The sequence below is a fragment of the Temnothorax curvispinosus genome, unplaced genomic scaffold, assembly GCF_003070985.1.
Source record: "Temnothorax curvispinosus isolate PA1 unplaced genomic scaffold, ASM307098v1 QBEX01006657.1, whole genome shotgun sequence".
Taxonomy (NCBI): domain Eukaryota; kingdom Metazoa; phylum Arthropoda; class Insecta; order Hymenoptera; family Formicidae; genus Temnothorax; species Temnothorax curvispinosus.
The window spans coordinates 1,957,192-1,981,977 of NW_020216437.1; the positions used below are offsets into that span (position 1 = coordinate 1,957,192).

General features: G+C 38.3%; 1 protein-coding gene across 1 annotated transcript in view; it reads left to right on the plus strand.

The window, feature by feature from the left end:
* Positions 1-24,551, plus strand: part of LOC112456170 — a 28,713-nt gene extending 4,162 nt beyond the window's left edge. The window contains exons 2-8 of the mRNA XM_025018549.1: positions 9,349-9,428; positions 11,446-11,524; positions 14,578-14,750; positions 19,158-20,086; positions 20,646-22,295; positions 22,633-23,685; positions 23,885-24,551. Coding sequence (XP_024874317.1) covers positions 9,349-9,428; positions 11,446-11,524; positions 14,578-14,750; positions 19,158-20,086; positions 20,646-22,295; positions 22,633-23,685; positions 23,885-24,154 — 4,234 coding nt within the window. The 3' untranslated portion in view covers positions 24,155-24,551. The remainder of the gene's footprint in view (positions 1-9,348; positions 9,429-11,445; positions 11,525-14,577; positions 14,751-19,157; positions 20,087-20,645; positions 22,296-22,632; positions 23,686-23,884) is intronic.
* Positions 24,552-24,786: the final 235 nt, after the last annotated feature.

The window sequence follows — 24,786 nt, forward strand, 5'->3', positions numbered from 1 at the left end:
TTATATTTTTTTATATAAACAATCATCATTTTTATGCAAACAGCATCATGTGAATCATGCACTTTCTCTCTCTTTTGAAGCTACCGGTAATGAGTTCTCTCCAGTGCATTATAATCTTGTCTACGTCTACGTTTAGAATAAATCTCGCGTAATAAGAAAAGTTATGCAGAAAGTGAAACACATTGTCCACTTGCACGGCTGCTTAAAACATCCGTTTTCTCACCTCGATCACCGGATGCGATTGATACGCTATAAACGCGCTAGTAATCAGGAACGCATTTAAATAAAAAACGACATCCCGCAACATTATCCTTATTATTTTTCTTCCTTACGTTTATTTTAAATCACGGCTAGTAAAAAGTACGTTTAATAGAAGAGACAGACAATTGTTTCTTTATGTGTACGTGTGGAAAATTTTTTTAATACTAATTTTCTTCTTAAAAATTTGATTTAATTACGTCATCTTCAATGTCGACGAAGCGTAAATTTTTCATTTACACACTATTTGACTTTTGAGTAAAATTTTTATTTTTCCGCAGTTTGGCTCCAATATATATAATCATCATTTAATATTTAATCAGATCAAAAATTCGCGAAAAAAAGCGGTAACGCGTTCAATGGCGTTCGTCCTTTCTCGTGCCGGCTATTTGACGTGCAAAAGATGCAATCGTAATAATCACCTTCTCGTCTCAGGCCTCGGTCGCGATGCAAGTTGCATTTACGCAATCATAGACACCTACGAAGTTCTCGATCAATTGACGAGAACATACACGCGCGCGCGCGCGCGCACGAGTAGCTACTTTCTAAAACACGAGGAAGAGCCCAGCGCGGTAGCGAGAGAGCACGAGATTCACTTTTCAATAGTATCTTTATTTTATAGAAAGTAAAGCGTTCTCCGCTACCGAATAATTGTCACATATAAACCAGCATTTTTATTACTCAATCCTCACACATTTCGTGCACATCCGATCGGACCCCGGATCGGCGATTCATCAGCAATTTGCCGTTCGTTTATAAATCGTATCCTCGGGATGAAAGTCCACGCGATACGCGAATTTCGAAAGTTTCTCTCCCTTGCTCCTGTATCGAACTCGTACGCGGATGTTACCGTAGCCGTAAGGCGCGGACGTGCCTTATTAATTGCCGGATGAGGTATTGTGTGCCGCGCTCATGAGATAGAAAACCATGAGCAATCGCAAATGCCCATGTTCAATTGCCTTCCCAGTGATGAATCCGTCCTTCGAGGGGCCGCGTGCACAGTTTCCTTTTTTGGATTCTTGTTTATGTGAATACGTGTCTAAGATAGGCAAAAGAAATATAAAAGTGTACAATATTCTATCATTCGAAATTACAATATACGCACAATAAAACGTGAATAGAAATCTCTCTTTATATGAAATTTATTTTGAGATGAGAAATCTTAATTAACTGGATATTATAACCTAAATAAAGCAAAAATTCTATATAAATAATTTTGGAGTGTGTTCCAACAAAATTTCTGTTTCCCTGCAATTTTTATATACGGATTCTTCATTATAGTACATATTTTTTTAAAAGACTAATAATTTTTTTATAATTTTGAGATCTGTTTTTGATTTTTCAGTCATATGACATTATCGTTTTATATTTTGTATAATAAACTCGGGAAATATAAAATGGCAAAAAATACTTTGTTTCCACGGTCAATGTTCTGGAGTTCTCAAATTTTATGTTATACTTTATGTTATAATTTTATTCATATTATTTTTTATACACATTGTAAACTCCAAACAGAACTGGGAAAGTAACGATAACATATCCGACATGATGTTACTACCATCATCTATAGAGGTACTGTACAGGTGCAAGGTCAGTGATACCTTTCCGTTGCACTAACCTATCACGATCCGGATTAAAAGCCGTTTATCTCGCAAACGAATCATAGGTCACTCTTCTCGCAGAGCGCACTAACACAAGCAAGCACACACACTCATCCGCACACACCCTCAATAAGCATTAAGTCGGCTATTAACAAGGTTCTTCAGCCTATTGTGCTTGGAAACATTTCATAACATAATTATAACAGTTTCTATTAGATTCTACTCCATTGAAATCGATTAAATTATATTAAAATAATAATAATAATAATAAGATCACGAATGAACGAAAGATTGCGTGTACACTGTAAGTTTATGTAAAAATACAAAACAGTGTATTCTAAAAAAAAATATCATGTAAAAAAAAATATCACTTTCTCTGGAATTTCAAAGACCATAGCCTTGGTTTTCGTGTTAAATGGTACAAATATGTACATATTGAAAAAGCATGCAAACGTTAAAGACTTCAACAAACGTTTGAAACTAATAATCAACTTAACTGTCACTCGTGAATATCGAGAATGTACTATGCTCGGGAAAACTGCGATATTAATCTGACTTAGTACGCAAGCGTAATTAGAAATCATTCATTAAGAAGCCAACATTTATAGTCAACAGCCAACAATTATAGTCAACATGATTACTAATTACTACTTAAAAATATGATTGCTACCTAATTATTATTTTTTAAGGAAATGCTTGTAGCACGTTAAGTTGATTATAAGTCGATAAGTTCTTTCTCTAATTAGATCAACAATGTTAATAATTAACAGCGTGTGTGTGGCAATTATTAACAAAATAGAAAATATTCTATTCAAAATGATTAACTTTTTTGCGGATTATTATTAATTCTATTTTAAATTTATAATTGCGTAATAATATATATTTGTAGATTAACGTTATAAATTAAGATTTTTAATCCACTGACAATAAAATTGCTTAGTTAATTTAAACAGATAATAGATTAAGATAACATAATTAATTATAATGCTAAATTATTCTATACTGTCTGTACAAACACAAGTTACATCCTTTCCATCGTATAGAAGTTTAACAATCTATTTTCCACTTTTAACACACTGGCGCTAAGTTTTTACTACTTGTTAGAGTTAGTCGTTCCGTGCAATAAGACGCGAGTTTTCCAGTTGCGAGGCGAGCGGATTTATGGGCTGATCGCGCGCAATAAGGAACAAAGGAACGCGGTGAATCGCGGTGAAGAAGGCTGCTGCGAACTTTTGTATACGGCGACACAAGTCATTAGATCATTGTTGCGCGGGCACGTCCGAGCGATTATCGCGGTGAATGCGGTAGATGTAATCGCGAGTGTCACGATGAGATGACGATGAAATCAAGGAGAGCGGCTTTCTGTTACAAAGTCATCCGTCTCTCATCATATTGTACTCATTGCCAGTTGCAATACTTTTCCCCCTTTTGCATGCAATTTGTTATTAATCGAAAGCTACAACTTTAATAAATAATAATCCTTTAACAATACTCGCATGGTTCATATCTAATATGAACGTATTAAACGTGTCACAAATTTAATTTAATTATTTAATTCTGGTACACCGTTAAATATTAATAGATGAAATTTAAACCAATATCTTGAGTAAAATAACATTTTATTATTTTTAACTACCAAGCGTGTTGGAATTTATTATTTTAACACAAAACAGTATTATTTTAACTCTATTGGTATAGTTCAATTAATATTGTTTCAGTTAAATTAATGATAATGATAGGTAGAAGTATTGGCAACCTAGAGGAAATAGTTAAAAATGACTCAAATTGAGTATAATTTGATGCTACGAATTTAACAGTGTAGATCATTAATAAAAATACATACAATAGATACTTTATATTATTAAATAGTATTGCAGTAATCGATGTCTACGCGATCCTTATAGAAATGAAGATCCATTCGACGCTCATTTCTTATCGTTATGCTTTACCTGTATTGCAACAATGTTCATTAGACATTGATTGACAGAATATCCTTAAATATCTTTATCGCGACTGTGACCCGTCTTTCGCAAATGTTTATTACGATGGCTAAATGAACGTAATAAAATAGAGAAACCCGAAGACGATGGCAGAATGACGACGTTACTCGTGTCGATTACGGCAGTCTGCGATGTTGTAAGACGAAAGAATTCGTTTAGAAATGTTCGTCGCCTGTGCGCGGTCTCGACCTGCAAAACGATCACGTATTCAAACCGAAATCCTCAATGTCAGCGCGATGAAATTTCTATCAAAGTGTTGAAACGCGCCGACCTTTATCATTGTTTTCTTCTCTGACGAAAGTTGGCAAAGCGAATTCTTTTCTAAATTGATCTGCAATTTTTTCAACCTAAACGTTTGAAAATTTGGAATCCGTGAAACATATATCGGAATTTTGGGATTTTAGGATTCTTCGCAATTATTCTAAATACTCTTTTCAAATCACGCTATCATGAAAAATTACATTACCTATAATGATTATATACGGCTATATTTTAATAGCATAATTTTGTAATAACATTAAAAATCATTTAAAATACAATCGAACTTTCCTATTCCAAATTCGTCTGGATTTAAAAAATTTCTCATTTCTTACATAAAAAAAAATTAGTTTTCATTTTCGTTCTAATGATTTCTAACGGAACATATATAGAATAAAAATATATGTTTTTTATTCTATTACACTGTCACGTCATTTTTTTTATATGGTCACATAAAAAATGCGAAATAACATAAGAGCAAAGAAAGAAAAAGAATTAAGTATAGAGATACGGAGATTGACTTACTATATTTTTACATAAATTAAGTAAGAAGTCTAATTAACGATATTTTCAACTTAGTCCCGGACGAAGATTATCGAATGATCTAGCTTAGATTTTCACTTCCTGGCTCGAAAGAACATAACTCTCGACGTGCGTCTGGTAGAATTTAGCAAATTTGCAAGAGTTGCGTCGTATAATAGTCGTGACGTTATTATGATCCTAAAAGAGATGACCTTCGGATATCATAGGAGCAATTGTACCACGGACAAGCTTTTCTCATGGGGCGAACGTGACGTCGAGACGGTCTCTAGGCGAATGTCCCATTAGCACTTTCACCTGTGTGTATTTCTTCAAGAGCATCGCCATTACTCCGGCACTTACCATCTCAAAGAATTCGTGGTTAGATTCATTCACAGTGATCCATTTCGTTTCGCATCCGGCAGAAAATCAAACAGTTATTGTTACATATCTTGTGGTTAAAAGTAATCTGAATAATCTCAGATGATTAATAATATTATTTATAATATATAATTATAAATATTAATAATATTATTGCGCATATATACAGTATTATTATATTTAAAAGTATATGTATATATATATATATATATATATATATATATATATATATATATATAATATATATATATAATTAGTGTATATATTGATATATAAAATTGAAAGATTGTTTAGGAAAACCTACATTTTTATTTATCAGATTTTATTCGTCAGATTCATCAAGTGAATTATTAGATATTATATTTTCCAAATTATATTTATGACAGAATTATAATGTCTATATTATATAGATGTTAAATTTATTTATTTCATATCATGTTTTGTTTTAAACAAAAACGCACACAGAAAGAGAGAGAAAGAGAGAGAGAGAGAGAGATTTACCCAATAGAAATCGGACGATTCTTAGGAGCATGTCTAATTCGAATTCGACTTCTCTCGGTGGCACTCGCGCTACCGGCGCACCATGTGCCCCGCGGAACGATACTTTTCGGAGGTATGGCCATCGCCGCCCGAGGCACAAGATCTCGAAGACCCGCGCGCGTATCGGATCCCTGAGAAAGATTTCTCCAGTTCCGTTGACCCACTGACACTGAATTATCATTTGTATATGTGTGCGCGCGCGCGCCTTATGACTGCGACCTCTTACACTGCGCGCAACGGAAAGCTGTCGGGTCCGCCGTCTGCGTCTGTGTGTTTTATCTCGTAGGGTGACAATGTCATACATTACAACGTCATGTTGTGCAAGGTGATCCATTATTGAGGCTATAATCAGATAATTTTGCGCGAAGGTAAATTATGGTAGTTTCTTGTAATAAATAAAGTATCGATTTCAAGAACGTCGATTTAAAAAATCGAATAATAAAAAATTAACTTGAATTTTTCGTCATTTTGCAAAGTAATAAATTTATATTGTTTTATATTCAACGGTACTTTATATGTTTATTTAAATAATATTTTAAAATACATTTTACACTACATCTATTATTTCTTTATAATGAAATTTAATCATTATTCTTAATGTTTTATTTCTCCATGTAAGAAGATATTCTAGACATGAGACAATAAATGGACACATGAGAAATAATAAAAAATATATATATACGCGTCAATTTTCTTCAATGATTTAAATTAGAGATAGACTGTAAAGAAATCGCGAAGACTCGACATTATTAAAAGACTCGGGAAGCTGATTCCGGAATCAGTTTTAAGATGAGAATAAATAAGTTTTAACACTCATCAATCTTTTAATTATATTATTTTTCATGCTAATCATATTATTTTGTACTTGTGTTATCTAACGTATATCCTCCTTATTTCGGTGCATCTTTTTCGATTCCAGACCTCAATTGTGCTTATCCCTAATTTAAATAATGCTTAAAGTACAATTGTATAATTACATTATTTTACTATTTCTCCATGCACAGAATTATTCAGAGAATTATGTCGGAGATATTAATGTAGCGAAAAAATACAATATTTTGTTAAACGTGTCTTCAAGATTACGCATGTATATGCTTATACCCTCAATAGTATTTCTACACGCAGAAAATTTTTCTCGAATAATGTAGAATACTCATAATAAAATTTACTAGATTTGCTAGGTTCCGGTAAGATATACGCGTATTCAACCGGAAATTAATATATGACATTAGAAATGTAATAGTTTGATCAGATACATCTTGTAACCTAAAGGTAAATAAATTTGCCATACTATCAAGGAAATATGAGAACAGTAAAAAAGTCCCATACTAGTTGTGTATATTCGACGTTGTAGCTTGAATTGCCAACTTCACATGTCTTGGATTGAGCGTTGTTTTTTAAGACAGTATAGGAAAAATATAATCTAGAATGGTACCTATTGTGAACTGTATAGAAATATTCGTTGCGTATCTGGCAATAGTTTATGTTCTTTATAGAAATGCGATAGTAACCGCGATCGTGGACGACGGAAGGCGCGCGGCGCGAGCGGCAACGTGGGCTCGCGCGGCGAGAGGATTCGGCTCGCGCCCGCTACGCGGCGCATCGCCGGTACATTCTCGCGTGATTAAAATTCAACATCGACCTTTATATCTAGGGCAGCTCGGCAGGGTCCCTATAGCGTTCTTAAGTTCGCACGTGGCGGACAGCTGACCGCCACAGCCTATAACGGCAACTTATTCAACTTATGTTTTTTGACATGACTGCAACAGACGTCTCGTTTTTTGTTCATCAGCGATATTCGGGATAAGACACAATCGGACAAAATATAATTGAATCATTCGTCTTTAAATTAACGTAGTAAAACGCGCTCTCGAAAGTCCCATACTTGATGGAAATATTTACTTCTGCGTATAGTTTTATTTTTTGCTCTCTAAATTTTCCTATACTTTCTTGAAATCTTTTGCATATTATGACTATATCCTAGCCGTGCAAGATTAGTATGGTATTTACTTTGTTCGTGTATACTTGTATTTACGAGAAAAATTTTCTGCGTGTAGTATTTTGCTTATTTTATAACGTTATCTGTGTGTCTATGTATTTTAACATTTTTTAATATACTTATATTATAAATTACACACATTAATCGAAAAAGAAGGAAAAGAAAAACATGTATGTGAGACATGCGAGAGGTGGCTACTCTCTCTTCATCTCAAGCCAGCTGTACAAGCCCGCGGATACAGAAAGGAGGAAGCGCGCGCGGGAGAGATATTTACCTTCTTATCCTAGCAAGGAAATTCTCCTGGACGCACATAGTTTGCTACCTGATCTCGATTAACCTGTAGATGCCCGTTGGGCAGCAAGACAAACATCACGTTCATTTATCTAACGTACGTTATTGTTGAAAGTCTGCGATTCTCAATCATACGGTTCGTGCACATGCATATCCATATAATAATCTCGCTTCGAGATAATACTTAAAATATATACGCTGTCGTATCTGTCGTTGTTTTACGCGTAGGTGAGAGATAAAAAGTCTTTAGAAAAGTGCCCCACGGCCAATGAGACAATCTTCATGCAAATGAACTTTTCCTCGCTGATCGTTTATCAGATATATACAACCGGTGAACCATATGGCGTAAAAGATTGGACGCTTTCTCGCAAATCTGGCATTTCTGGACTTTAGTAAATCACGCTAAATTTCATGCTCACATTTTGCTTAAAACTTTATTATCTGGTAAATTGTGAATTTTTACTAAGAACCAATTTATTCCAATTTTCGAATATAAAATTGCTCATTTATATAAATTTTATTTTGTATTTTTATGTATTTTTTGTTAAAACCGTAAAATGTAAAATATAATTACTTAAGGGTATCATATTAATTATGATAACGTTCTATTTCGGTTCGTGTGATATGTAATAATTGATTAAAATAATTCAAAGTTGCGTGAAAATAAAAATCAACGCTTATTGTTAATGTGCAAGATCGCGAAACCGGAATGAACACCGGTTAAAGCGAGCAAGCGGATTCTCGTGTCGGAAACGCGACGAATTCAATCGGCTTGTTCTTGATCTTTTTTTTCTCTCTCTTTTCCCCTCACAGAGAAAGTACTACCTGAAAGCATTTGCAATGTCGTTATACGCCATATATTTTCACGAATACGATGGACAATCTGGATACCTTTTTACTTACTTTTTCTTTGATATAATTTATATCGAAATTTTTCGTGGTGGACAAAAGTGTTGTCATTACAAAAAAATATTATTATTAAAAAAATATATGTACTAATCTTACTAAAATATTAAATATGATTTTTCTTAGAAGAATAAAGTTATTTCGGTTTAATAGTACTCAATCTTGTATCATACGTTATAAATAAATAAATAGAAAATACGTTTGTCGCGCAATTGTAATGTTATCCTTTCTGCATATTTTTTGTGATTATTGTTCATATTATTAACTATTTAAAGGGAAAAATGTAATTTATTAAAATTGGTTGTTTATATCTAATATCTTTTTTATATGTTGAATATAAACTTCAGTCGCGTCACTATTATTAATAAAAATTAATTTTTAACACGTTATTATTATTTCGATAACGCGTTTGTTATATCCTACAAAATAATTTAAAAGATATTTTAATTTTAACAAGCCCAGGTGTTTTCTAAGCCTCTTCGAAAATAGATCCCACGGAAAAATATTTGCACTTTATTTGTGATTGCATTATTTAACAATCATCCTTGAAATTATTTCAATGGTCAGTGATGGTATTCCTCTATTTTGGTTTCAGAGGCAGCCTGGTACTGCTGTGTATATTGGTTATTGTGGTGCCAGCACTACCGTCGACAGTCAGCCAGTTCGATATTTCCGGTAAGCGCACTTTACCGCAGAAAAAAAAAGAGCATTACGTCTTGCGTTAATACATTATTCATTCATCTCGCGCGCCACTCTTAGCGAGGTGACGCTAACACCCCGCGGCCTGATTTCGCCATAGACTCGCGTCGTCGCCGCAACGTTTTTCAATCCCTGTCCGCGCAGCATCCTTGCAAATTGTTTTACATTTCCTTGAAAGAGGAGCTTAGCATGCCTAAAGTATCAACTTTTCTTTCACGTGCAACGTTGTATTTGTCAAAAAAATTAAGCCGGACGTATTATAACGCCGAGAATGATTTATGCTGACGTGTATGTATGGAGATAATGATAATTATAGTCAATGGTATGCACACGCAGAAAATGTGCAATCTCTCTCTATTGGGCGAATATATCCGGATTAATAAAATCCGACAGATGTCTGGTTTGCGAAAAGGATATGCAAGATCGGCATTTTTATCGGCATTTAAAAAGATAACAATTTTCACGGGACAAACTTCAACAGTTTGCACGAAGGCTTGCTTAGAAGAGACACGTATATATTAACGCTTCTTTGCATAGCTACTTTTTTTAATCCTCTCCTTATCTTCTTTTTTATCGACAGCATATATTTGTCAAGTGAAGTAATACGTTTAAAATATTTTGCGGATTATGAAATGGGATAAAATAGCATGCTTTGTTTATTTATTACGAGCATATACCACTTTAATAGGAGAATAAGAAGGAAACCATGACCATTCCAACGATTAACGTATTTTATACATTTGCATAAATGTAATTGACCAGTATCAACCTTTATAACCGGTGGCGGTATCACCTTTGGACAGGAACGTTGAATAATTTACAAGAAAACACACGCCGACTAGCCTTGCAATTCTCAGAAATCCTTTAGCGTTTTTCAGGATGTAACCGTCAAATTGGTCTTGCACAAAAGACCACAATTACGTGATTGGCGAAGTAGTAGCATATAATTCTTTTATCGGTTGTTAATCGGCGATAATCTTCACAGTAGTTTCATAAAAAAAATAAAAAAATTATCAAGGGGTATGTATGTTGCGTGTACGTGTATATTGCGGCCTCGCTTTCTGTCTCTTTCTCTCTAAAATTTCATTAAAATATATATGGAGAGATAAAAGCAATAGTGGTGTAAGTCAAATTTTTTAAGATATTGACTCGTGTGCATAGATGCAATCTATACAGTACATAAATTGCATCTATGCACACGAGTTTTAAAAAATTTGACTTACACCACTATGGCTTTTACCCCTCCATATATACAAATAAAATACTTTGTAAAAATCGATATGTATAGGATTATTTTGAAATATTTTCTGTATCGTAGTGATCTACTGATTTTGTCGTTCATTTAGGAGTGAATTGCTGAAATGTTAATTATGTAAGGGAGGAAACGGAGACTGGCGTTACCAATTTAGAGGAAACGAAGAACAATAGTGAGACTGCTCTCACGTCGGCACGTAAAATCGGCTTATGAGACATTAGAATCGTAACATTGTAAGATTGCATCACGATTTGGGACGGAGGGAATCCTTCGTTAGGGATCTCAGTAAGCACGATCGTTATTTAACCTGTGCCGCGTTACACGTGCTTTCTTTCATTCACGTATCTTTATCTCGTCACGTGTGCACGTGTTTGGCAATCGGTATCACGGCACAGGGATTTTAATTCTGAAGCGATACATGTTTGAAGCATGTATGCCAAGGATTTTTTGTTTACTCTCTGTTCGAAATATGTAAGAAAAATATACAATGCGATAAAAAATTTCTAATTTTTTCACAAAAATGATTATTATTCTTGGTAGAGCAATTCTAATATCTTTAGATATCACTTAATTTTTAAGGAACTAAATTCGTTCAAAATTATAACCGAAATAATTTTTATTTAAAAAGATAAAAATAATTTTACACTCCTAAATGTCAATGTGCATAACGCGATTTTTATATGTGAATGTGTTAAAAGATATAAATGTTTATAACGGTCTGCACATTTTTTGTTACAGAGTACGTCTACGGGGTAGATCATGATTTGCAAGCGAGAGCACGCTCGGCCATCGAGGCGGAGAGATTCGCCTATCGATCGTAAGTTAATCTCTGTTTTCGAAGATACAGATCGATCGCTAAAACAGCACTTTGTCACCCGGTCATAAATTCCTGAGAAATGCATCCCGGTGAAAACGCGCGTACTTTCCAAGTCATGCCGCCGCACGATTAACGACCGTAATATATTACAATCCGGTTTATTTTGCTTTTACAAATTCTGACGGCGAAATTTAAAATTTTGCCGAATTAACTTTTATATAATCTGTCTATTTCAATAAGATCCGTGATAGTACAGGAATTCCGAAAGCCACGTATGCGCGCACGCACGTCGTCGAATGTATAATGAAGTCGGGTCACGATCGGATCGGGAGAGAAAAAAAAATACTATTGTGGGCGTCAAGGACAAACGGATCTCTCTCTCTCTCTCTCTTTCTCTCTCCGATCGTCTGTAATTAATGAGAAATTAATTTTCTGGTCCGCGAGATAAAAGAGAATATTCGACTTCGAGAGAATGTTATTTCTCTATTAACATCCAAAACACCATCCATCAAGGATCACAAGAATTTTTGGTATTGGTATCTATTACTTTTTTTAAATCTCTCTGAAATATATAAATGAATGAGATTTGTAATCTTATAACAACATGTATATTAGCTCGATGAGAGTCTTAAGGATACTCGTATATTAAAACTGATTTATTAGTTTCTGTTATATACATTTTATATGTTTTATGAGGTCAGACATCCTTATTGGAGTTGATAAATCATTTTAAATCACATTTTCTAAGAATGAAGAAATTGTAACAACTCAAAATATTTTAGCTTACAAACAATATAGCGATAACAATATAAATGATAATAAAGGCGAATAAAACGTCTATTTTTTGCATCATGTCAAATAGAAAAGAAAATTAAAAAAATATTAATTTTCGTAAAAACTAATTTTTTGAATTTGCTCTGTGTATATGCATCTTGCAAAAAATGATTCTGGAGAAAAGAATCCTTTGGATCTAAAAAATTTCGGAAATTTTAAAAATACAATATGCGAGGCCGGGTTTTAATTAATGTATCACTACCTCGTGACATCTGCCAGTGATATTCGCGGAAATTAGCTAGACAGTCGGCGCGCCAACAGTTTGCATAACATTTTTTATTTTTATAACTAAAACATTTATTAACAGCAATTAGCATGAAATCGCTGTAAAGGCGCATGAGAATGCAACCTATTTGCATCGTGGTCAACGTGAAATATAGCGCGATGTCAGATGTTTCACGTAAAATGAAAAAAAATGGCGCGCGTTAATATTATAATTTGTATAATGCTACGCGGTAGCGCTCAGCGATTTCTCTCTCTCGAGAAATTGAACTAAAATCAATATGCATAACGGAAGCTAAAATGTAGACATTGCTGTAAAACTGCCAATATATACTAAAGACGAACAGTGTTGACCGTCTTTTCGCAGGAATGTCGTCGATTTTACCAGGAAGGAAATTGATTCCGCCATGACGTTTGCGATTTACTTGCATTTTTCGCGTGCCGGTGACATAAGAACGAAATCGTCCGATTTTTTTCGTTTAAATAAACTTTTTCTTTTAAATAAATTCAAGATTTCTTCTCTCTCCCTCAGCAAATATTATCTGACGTTATCATCAAATTCCCAAGTATAATTTTCCAAAAGATCAAATAAAACTGGAGATACATTATAAAAGTAATTACATACGTTGTATATATTCTTATATTTTAAATCCTTCAATTATAAAAAAAATATGATCGATATAGATTGATCAAGAAAGTAGCTGTTTATCTCTGTTTCCAAATAGAAAAGCGCCGTTCCCAGCGGAAGTAACTCGTGTATCAACAGTTTTATTAGTTTCCTTTTGTCGACGAGAATGGATTTCTCGTTTATTGACTCGATCGACAAGTTGTCGCACGTGCTTCGACGAGCTGGCGACATTAGAGAACGACAATGATGACGACGGCCGATCATGGCCACGTGCACACATATGACATATCTCGCAATGTTCGTGCACGCCTCCTCCCGTGACCAGCAGCCTTCTCGAGGTCGAGGAAAGGGAATAGCGGCCGGCAATGGTGTTGCACGAGAAATCTTCCTCGTGACTGAAATGCCGATGCCGGATCGGCCGACATCGCCGGCTCTTTTCCTCGGCCATGAAAGTAAAAGCGCGCGCCGTGCGCGAGAAAAAGGGGGAAATGGAGCAGGAAGGACGCGTTCGCGGCTTCTAGCGGAACTGGATTCCGTTCTACCACCATCGAGCGAAAGGAAGCGTGTATAGATAGCGAAATCCGCGACGCGAGGAAAAAAAAAACAAGTTTTGCCAGCGGGCAGCAAAACCTACATGCTTTACACCGCCGTGACAAATATCGTGATTATTATAGAATTCTTACGAGAGTTTTATTTGCAGAAAATCTCGTTTCAGTGAATCCGCAAATTGTTATAACTACGACAAATTGATTCTCACATATTTTGCTTTGGCAGTAAACTAAACAGTCGCGCTTTTATTGCAAAAAAAATGTATTTAGTAAGATTTATCTATTTTTTCAATAATATAAATTTTAATTATACCAAAGTATCTCTTTTTTCATTTTGTTGCAAAATTCAGAAAATAATTCCGATCCCAGCGATATAATATCGCGACGATTTGCAATAAAAAAAAAGAAAGAAACTAAGAGCGATACGTTATGTAAAGAAGTAAAGATGAAAGAGGCAATAGAGAAGAAAGAATGATGGAAGGGGAAGTAATAGCTATATTATGTTAACGAACAATTACTGTTTTACAGGAAATTGATTGATATATTACTGGGAAGAGATTGCTATATTCACTCTCTGTAATGAGTATCAAGTGGTAATTTCCAGTAATAGACTATTACATACGCTGTATTAAATTACTATACAGACATTCCTAAGAATTTTAAATGACCTCTATATTATGTTCTCGCGCATCTTACTCCGAGTGATTTATTTTTTTCAATAAGATTAGGAAGTTAAATTTTTTTTCACGGTTTAGCTTCGTTCCCTTCGATTCATCGTATCCGTTTGCTCGGATATAATTAAAGTTCACTTCTCTTTCCAGGCGGGCAAACAAGATACAATCTGTCAACGCAACTTGCCGAGTCCGTTCAGAAAGGCCCTGTCCACCGAGCAAGTACAGAACGCCCTCCGGCGCTTGCAATAATGTGAGACACCCTGCCTGGGGTGCCAGGGGTTCCCCGTTCCTCAAATTATTGCCATCGGAGTATTCGGATGGTAAGAAAATGCACAATATACCTTTTATATCTTCAGCACGTTGTTTCGCCTAAAATATTAAATTAGATATTTGACAGAATAAATAAATAGAACGCGTTGATGTCAATATAAATATGCGAGAGGTATTGAGCATTTCTAAATACCGTGAATAATGAGTTTAAAAACCGCATATACACAATCTATATTTAGATCAGAAAATATCAAGACTCGAAACTTTCGTTCGTACAAATGATTACGTAATTGTTGAGGAATTCGGCCAGTAGCATCGTTGGTATTCGTAGTCGTCGCGAGAAAAATTATGAATTTCAACATTGAAAGTGAGGAGAGAACGTTAAAAATTAATAATAAGACATTGCCGTCTCCCAAATGATCTCCCTTCATTTAGATGATTGATGTTTATTGGAACAAGAACTTCCGTCTATTATCGTAATACCATCCCCCTCCCCCCCCCCCCCGATTGATGCAGCATCGAGAATGGAAAGTGAAAATTGGAACGCGCGTGTTAGTTAGACAAACGAGCCTAGATCCACTTCGTTGTCGGCTCGTTTGGTATGGCCGATACGCGGGGCCTTAGAGAAGGCGGATTAGCATGCGGAAAGGCGCGCGCGCGTGCTCGGGGGGAGGGGGCCCTGTTGAAATAGAGAGTTTCGTGAGTGGGTCTTCTCTCCGGCCTGCTGTGCGCTATATCAATTGCAACATCGCGTGTGTGCGCACGCAACACGGACACTTAGGTATAAAATAATAGAGGATCTCGCGCGCGATCCGCGAACGCGCGTCGATCATTTGTGCCGGCCGTTACGTGTGCCCGCACCGCGTAACACCGTTACTTCTCTCTCTTTCATTCTCCCCTGTTTTTCCCGGAAAGAAAAAGCCTCTTCCTACCTCCGGTCGCGTGCTTCTTCACCGCGCGGCGGCATGAGTGTCGGTTAGTTTTTTTTTTATGACGCCCGGTACTGATCACTTCTATCCTTGTTTCCGGGACATTCGTTTTGTGATGGATACGTGTATATGTAATCGCTTTTATACATAAAATCATATATTTTGTTATATACGTTACGAAATCGAGCACTAAATAATTTCTTTCTCGCTCATTTGTTAGGCTCTAGCATTAATAAGCAGAAATATATTTGAAGTTTTTTATAACATATAGAATTGTGTACTTGAGGAGGATATTATAGTTCGGTCATTATATTTGAGATAACGTTGGCGCAGAATTTTATTTATAACGTTTCGTGAAATTTGCTTTAGCAGAAAGATAAGGTTTTAAGAAGTTATTTCCGCATTGCAGAACTGCACTCAGTTATCAGTTATACTACATGAAAATATGGATATTGAGAGAGTATAAATTGTCAAATTAATTAGTTCAATCTCTGATAAGACTCTACACTTAAAATGTATAATTCACACACATATAAAATTATAAATAAGAATATATATACGCGTATATCTTGATAAAATATATTATATTAATATATATATACTTTTAAATATATAAAATATATTTATATAATACATATAATAATATATTTTAATTATACGCGTATATGTTATGTATTCTGATTCTTCAAATATTTTTCGTATTACAGTTACACGTAAAATTGTAAATAGAACTTTGCGAATTATGGGTTGCCTAAAGTTAGTTGAACTCTTGATGTTTTCGTGCTAACTAAGCGAGAATTAAATTCGCACTACCAAATTATTCGGAGTCCGGACTTTCGGCGATATCCCGCACGTAAAAGAGAAGGAAAGGCAGGCAGCTGGCGCCCATCTCCGGGAAAAGAATTCAAACGAAAATATGAAAGTGAGAAGACCGAAGAAAGTGACTGTGGTTCTTCTGTGGGCAGTGGTTGCCAGACGGCGCCTTTCGACGTCGTTGACCCCAAAATACCTCGATGATCGCTGAATGCCTTTCTATAAATTTTCATTGCGCTTTTACGACAGAATGATCATGCGAGAAGATAAATACCTTGTTATATATTACGAAATAAAGAATTTTAGCTTGACAATTTTTCAGAATCAGTCATATTATGTAACAAAAGAATTGGTCGTATATAAATATGATTTATGTCAAGTTATGTCAAGTCATTAATACAAGTCAAAAATTTTCAATTAATATACAAATATATTACGTCACAATTTGAACACACAATAAATGCACAATTCGTTCGTGTTTTATATACATAACAAGTTTCTATATTGAAATAATTCTGCATGAACGGTTTGTTAATAAAAAGCATAAAAAAGACGAGATTTAAGAGAAAATTTTTCCAAGTTTGTCTTAATAAATATGTAAAAATTACCGCAATTAGAAACAACATCACAATTAAAATAGTTCAGTATTTATCACAGTTAAAATAGTTTTATGCATGGGTCTTATTTTTCCTACCGTTAGAAAAATCTCATTGATGAGAGCGATGGAAGCGGATTAAAAAATTAATCATTTTCGCCGAGCATAAACGCGCTGTCGTCATCATTGATGAGTTGTGCGCGTCACGAATGAAAGGGCCACGCGTACATTGTGTAGGAAGAAACCATTGGCGCTCTGTGTGTAACACTTACTGCGTGATCATTAAAGAGCGACGCCTGTGCGTAACCATGACACAGAATTTTGACACACATTGCACTTTTCGAGCCCGAACGAAGAGCCGCCTCCTTCGCGGCTCCTTCGCCGGTAGCGCCGTGTCGGCGTGAGTCATCGTGTGCATCCGCATTTGAAACATCGTCAAATTTGTTCGCGCATTTTCATTAATATACACATTAAATATTTTTATATCTTTCTCTATGATTGATGCATTATTGTTAACGTTAATTTTATGATCATTACATCGTTCTATTTTGTTAATCTGCACTCACTTATCGAGTGCCGACATATTCAAACGTGGGATGCATTAATTGTCACCTTGTGCTAAGTATTCGCATCCCGATATATTCTCATATTGTCTCACTTCGCACTCCATGCGTAATGCTACACTCTTGATTTCCATTGTATTCATTTCGAAAAACTGCTTTCCGTTTAGAATAATCGACTTTATCACGCTTGCCATATTCGTGATCTTGGCAATTATCGAAGATGAAATATAAAACAACGTCATTGAATATTATGCCGTTTAAATTTTCAATTTTAATTTTCCAATTTCCGAAACCGTTTTCACAAAAGTGAGACATAATATTAAAAGATCTTATTTTAACATTTTTGACATGTTTTTTTTTTTATTAGAATCAATTCTTGTTTTGGTTTCGTCACGGTTTTAAAAGATTTTCTTAAAGAAATTCTTTAAATTTTTCAATCATTAAATCTGTTTTTACCTTAATCTTTTATTCCTTCTGTTTGGATGAGTAACAGTCGCGAAGATAATTAGTCATGGATGTATTTAAGCTCATTAATACCATTCATCCTTTCTATTAGAGAGTTATAATTGCCTCAATAGCAACACTCATTCAAAGAAGAAACCATTCTTACACCCATGGGATAAAAATAAAATGAAATAAGTGCAAACGATCGAAAGTTGCTTGTCCGGAAAAAACAAATGACATTGTACATCTTTCATGAACGTATTTCATAAATACAATTAACTGTTGCATTAAACATGCGAAGTAAATGCCATCATATTTCTTCATTTCCCTTGTTTCACACATAACTTTCTTCATTAACATTTTTTAGTCACACTTATATTTTCTCTTGTTAATTTAAACTAATTTCTATGTAAAGCACATCTATAAATACGAATTTATGAAATGTGAAAAGACTGTTGAAAATTCAGTGCTGCATCTAGTTTGCACTTTTTATTGATCTTGTCGATCACATCCTCCGAAGTAGTTCCCTCCCGGAGATTCGACTCGGGGACTATTTTACCTCCGGAACCTTTCATTCCAGAAGATGTCATCATTATCAGATACTCTGTATATACGTATTAATGTAGTAGGATTTCCCCTTTGTCTTTCACATCGCAATATCACAACCGCCTAATCAGTGATTGGCGTCTGTATGTGTTCAGTATCGGGCCTGCCGAGAATTTTCTCCAGCCTCGACCTGATAGTGACTTAGCTGCTGCCCTATGTCACTTATTGTTCTTTTAGTCGCCTCTTACGACAGGCAGAACATACCATGGGACTATTCTACCCCGGTCCCATACAGGGGATAAGTTAAAATTCATATAACGTAAAAATTTTTAAGAATATTATTATAATTACGCAAAGCATCGATACAGCGTAACGTTGAAAAACGAACGTTGCTTTCTCTGTTTTAAAAAATTTATATAATTTTTAATGGCATAATTCTATCTAAAGCTAAAGAGAAAAATGAGAGAAAAATAAAAATATGGGAAAAAAGAGAAAAAATATTACAATAAGCGAAGATGCCAAGTTTCTAAACTCTAACGAGTTCGTATTTTTATATGTCTGTATTAGGCATCTCAAGACCGCGTCAATCGGTGGGCACTCACAGTCTACCCGCATCAAGCGATGTCATCTCCCGTATTCTGACATCCTCCCCGAGGGTGGGAAGTCACGAGGGTTTGACTAGTCTCTCCGGCGTCTGGTCGGAGCTGGTGCTGCAGGATATCGCTGCCACCATACACTCCGTGGGTCCCGAGGATAAATGCTGCTCCAACGTGCAGCAGCATCCGGAGTGTTACGAGATGCGCGACGAAGGATTCGGCTGCAGGAGTTACTGGCGATCGGTACCGAGTTTAACGGTGCACGGTTGTCAATTCGAAACGCGGGAGCAAATGAACGGTGTCTCGGCGTATTTGGACGGTTCCGGCATCTACGGCGCCACCGATGACAAGCTGCATCTGCTCAGGACCTACGACGACGGCAAGGTCGACCTGAGCGCCTGCGAGTTGTGCAACCGGACCGATCGGGACGCGCTCGGCCTCCTGCATCGGGTCTTCCTGCGCGAGCATAATCGCGTGGCGGAGAGACTGGCGGAGGCGAACGTGCACTGGGACGACGCGAAGCTCTTCTTGGAGGCGCGCCGCATCGTCGTCGCGCAGCTCCAGCACGTCACCCTCAACGAGTACGTGCCGGCGATATTGCGGGAAGCCGCAGAGGTCGATCACGAGCTCAGACCACTCGCGAACGGCTTCTACGCTGGCTACTCTTCGTCCAACAAAGCGGGCACGTACCACGCGGTGGCGATGGCAGCTCTCCGCGCTCTCGTTTGGACGCGTGCCGATAAAATTGGGGACCTGGAGAGTCACGTTATCACTTCCGCTAATGCCATCGGTCTCGAATCCGCGCCGGACGCGGCCGCCTGGTCCATGCATATTGCACGAGATCACGGAGTGCCCGGATACATCAAGTTCCTGGTTGACTGTTTGGGAGAGAGTGTTAAGGTAAGCTCAATACCACAAATAAATTCTACGATTATTATTCTTTTTTTTATAAAGAAGTAGTAGCAACGTGATTTTTTTTATCTCTGAAGAACCGCCATCATTTTCACACATTTTTTAGTTTCCTAAAATAAAAATATAAGAAGTTGTCATGGTAAAATAAATATCATAAATCAAATGATACATTATTAAACATGGTACTCTTTTGTATTGTCTAATTGCACAATTAGAAAGAAGATTTATGAAACCAAAAATGGCGAACAAAGGTCAGCACGAGAGAGAGAGAGATATAGTGATACTTTTATAGCATGACATAGAATTAGATTTCAAAATAATTCTCAAGAAAACTTGCATTTGAAATAACATTTTTTAACGATAAAATAAAATTTCGTGAGTTAATAATCCAAAAATAATTATAAATGTGCCTATAAATCAGTAATCAATAAATTAATAATTTTTATTTTATCATCAAAAAACCTTTTAAATCGTTCTTATTTCGGGGATATTTTCGATGTCTCTATACAATCGCTGTAATAATTATTTCAATTCGCTTTTGATACAGATCGAAAACTTCACGGATCTAGCGAGAGTAATGCGATCCGAGCACGCGCAGATGCTAAGTACGATTTACGCGAACGTGGAGGACGTGGATCTTCTCGTGGGCGGTATCCTGGAGACTCCGGCCACGGGCGTCGCTGTGGGTCCAACGTTCGAGTGTCTTCTCAAGAAGCAGTTTGTGACGATGAGAAATTCCGACCGCTTCTGGTACGAGAACGACATCCCTCCGTCAGGACTGACGGCGACGCAGCTGGTCGAGATCAGGAAGGTGTCCCTCGCCAGTATTCTATGCGCCAACACCAACGTCCGCAGGATCCAGCCGAGAGTGTTCATCCGACAGGACCAGTACCTGAACAGCAGGATCAACTGCGAGCAGTACGAGTCCCTGAATGTTGCGGCGTGGACCGAGGATCCGCTGCCACTTCCTGCGATGATGCAGCACAGCTCGATAAACACGAGCACGGGTGAGCCAGTGCAGCTTCTGCCGGAGATCAGCCCCGAGGTGCTCGCCGCCGCGGTGAAGAGAGCCGAGGAGGAGCTAATCGAGCGGAAGCAGTTGGAGTACAACGCCTGGCTGGAGCAGAGAATCGCCGACCCGCGATCACCCGCCGGCACCGCGGCCAGCTTCTCGAAAGCCAACAAGGACGCCCTGCTGCTCGCCAACTCGTCCATCATGTACGAATTGGCTACGAATGAGATTCTAAATGGCGTGCACGGTCTTCGGCGCAGGAGGCGACAGATCTTCGACAACACGGAGAACGTCCTGGGCTTTCCCAACATGAACGAATTCTCCGATCTGCTGCAGAACGTCGATATCTCCGGTTTCCTGAATCACCATCACAAGCCGACGAATCACGAGGAGGTCCACTGTCCCGTGGACGATTCCCGATGCGATCCAACCACGCCCTACCGAACCCTGTCGGGTCATTGCAACAATCTGCGCAATCCCAGCCTTGGTAAATCGCTGACCACCTTCGCTCGCCTGTTGCCGCCCGCTTACGAGGACGGCGTTTCCAAACCGAGAAGCACCTCCGTTACCGGCGCGGCGTTGCCGAACCCCCGAGTGATCTCCACCGTGATCCACCCCGACATATCGAATTTGCACAATCGCTACACGCTGATGGTGATGCAGTTCGCGCAATTCCTGGATCACGACTTGACGATGACACCCATCCACAAGGGCTTTCAGGAGTCGATTCCCAGCTGCCGATCGTGCGACTCGCCGCACACCGTCCATCCCGAGTGCAATCCGTTCCCCGTGCCGCCGGGCGATCACTTTTATCCCACCGTGAACGTCTCGTCGGGCGCGCGTATGTGCTTCCCGTCGATGAGATCGTTGCCGGGCCAGCAGCATCTGGGTCCGCGCGAGCAGGTGAATCAGAATACCGGTTTCCTCGACGCGTCGGTGGTCTACGGCGAGAACTCGTGTATCTGCAACCTCCTGCGCGGCTTCAACGGCCGCATGAACATCACGACGCACCCGAATCGCGGCAGGGACCTATTGCCGCAATCGCCGACGCATCCGGAGTGCAAGGCGCGATCGGGGTACTGCTTCATTGGCGGTGACGGTCGCGCTTCGGAGCAACCGGCCCTGGCAGTTATGCATACCATGTGGATACGCGAACACAATCGCGTGATGGAAGGTTTGCGGCACGTAAGTCTTCTCTTTTTTTTTTAAATATGGATTGGAAAAAAACTTTCTGTCGTCATATAATCACTGTTAAATATTAAAGATTAAAGGATAAAATTCAAATCAATATCTTGAGTTAAATAATTTTTTGTTATTTTTAACTATTTATTATTTTAATCCATTGGTTTAGTTAAATTAACGATATATTAATTGAGTAAGAGCAGTGGCGACCTAACAGAAATAGTATAAAAATGATTAAAATTAAGTATAATTTGACACTACGAATCGGCGGATTGCTAACACCTCGCTAACCAGATAAAAACAATCTTTTCTTCGTTAATATGACAATTTTTTTAAACAGGTGAATCCTCACTGGGACGGCGAGAAATTGTTCCAGGAGACGCGACGCATAATTAGCGCGATGCTGCAACACATCACGTACAACGAATTTCTGCCGAGGATTCTCGGCTGGAATGCCGTCAGTCTGTACGGTCTCAAATTATTGCCCCAAGGTTACTACAAGGAGTACTCGCCCACCTGCAATCCCAGCGTGCTCAATGAGTTCGCCACCGCGGCCTTCCGAATCGGTCATTCCTTGCTGCGGCCGCACTTGCCGCGCATGGACCGCAACTATCAGAACATCGATCCGCCCATCTTGCTGCGTGACGGATTCTTCAATCCGGACATGCTCTATCAGGAGAACATGATCGACGAGATGATATGTGGCTTGGTCGCCACGCCGATGGAGACGTTGGATCAGTTCATCACCGGCGAGGTGACCAATCACCTGTTCGAGCAACGCGGTATCCCGCACTCCGGCGTGGATCTGATAGCCCTGAACATTCACCGGGCCCGCGATCACGGACTGCCGTCGTACAATCACTACCGAGCGCTCTGTAACTTGAAGAAGGCCACCACGTTCGAGGATCTGTCCAGGGAAATGGCGCCGGAAGTGATAGCTCGGATGAAACGCATATACGCTTCCGTGGACGACATCGATCTCTTCCCGGGCGGTATGAGCGAGCGACCGCTTCAGGGTGGCCTGGTCGGGCCCACCTTCGCCTGCATCATCGCCATTCAGTTCAGACAGTCGAGGAAGTGCGATCGTTTCTGGTACGAGACCGACGATCCCAACATTCGCTTTACCGAGCATCAGATGGCGGAGATTCGCAAGACTACCCTGTCCAAGGTGATGTGTGAGAACATGGACCACCAGACGGACATGCAGAGAGCGGCGTTCGACCTACCCAGTAATTTCTTGAACCCGCGCGTACCGTGCAGCTCCATGCCCCACATGGACTTCTCCGCCTGGCGAGAGACCAGACACGGCTGTCAGATCGGCGGAAGAAACGTCGCGGTCGGCGAGTCTGGCTTCCCTACGCCTTGCACTAGTTGCGTTTGCACCAATGAAGGCGTAAGTATGTTCTCTGAATGAAAAGAAAAGCATAAAAGCTCGAATCCTCCTGTTTCCAACTCGAACCAAAGAAACTTCATCTTTTTACGGTCCATATAGAAAAAAAAGAAGTGTCAAATCAACACTTATGTACTCGTATACATACAACAATCTATAATCTTGAAATTAGATCTTATAAACAAGTCTCTCCTTTTTGCAGACGCAATGCGCCTCACTGAGAGTCACGGACTGCAATCAACTTCTACGAGAGGCTTCTCGAGAGGCGATTCTGCGGGACGACGTGTGCACCGCCCAATGCGGTTTCGTGCTGGCAGCCTCGGAGAGTAACGCGAGGCTACAACAGTTCACCACTCCTAGCGGCTCGGGTTTCTCTGGTTTCCCGCCACACACGAACAATATAAGAAGTTCGCCGACGCCAGCCTCATTCAACGGCTTCAAACTGCCCGACCTTTCGCAATTCATCGGCTGAATCCGAAAGAGATGGGAAGACTTAAAATTCATAACTCTTTGTTAACTGATTTATCGTATTGTACGCAGGAAACGCACTGCCTTTACTTCGAGAGACTGTACGACAAACGCGATCCCAAAATTTCATAACCGGTCAGTCGTGCTCAAGCTCAATACTATAAAGGGAAAAAAACAAATACAGCGGACAGACAGGGGGGACATGTGAGCATGTTTTAAACATACGCATGACGCAGGAGATACTTAACGGAAGATAAAAGAAAGAGTACCTGTCGGCGTGTAAATATAGATGATAAGACGCAAGTAGTTCACCGAAGGAGATCGCATCGTCGAAAAATAAAAGAGAGCGGAAAGACACGCGAACGGGACATGGAACTTCTTGAATTAGGAGGTAGCGATGGTTTCAAGACACATTGGATCATGTAGAATATAACATAAATTTTGAATATTATTCGAAACAGAAAAATTGTTGAAAGTGACTTTCCGGTTTCGAATAATATTCGAAGCAATTTGAATTTTTACGTAATTAGATTATATTGACATCTTTTCAAAAGAAGGAGATTAGAACACCTGTCATTGCCAGGACTAACGCAGTAGATAAACGCGCGTACAAGCAAACGGCTTGTATTGGATTGT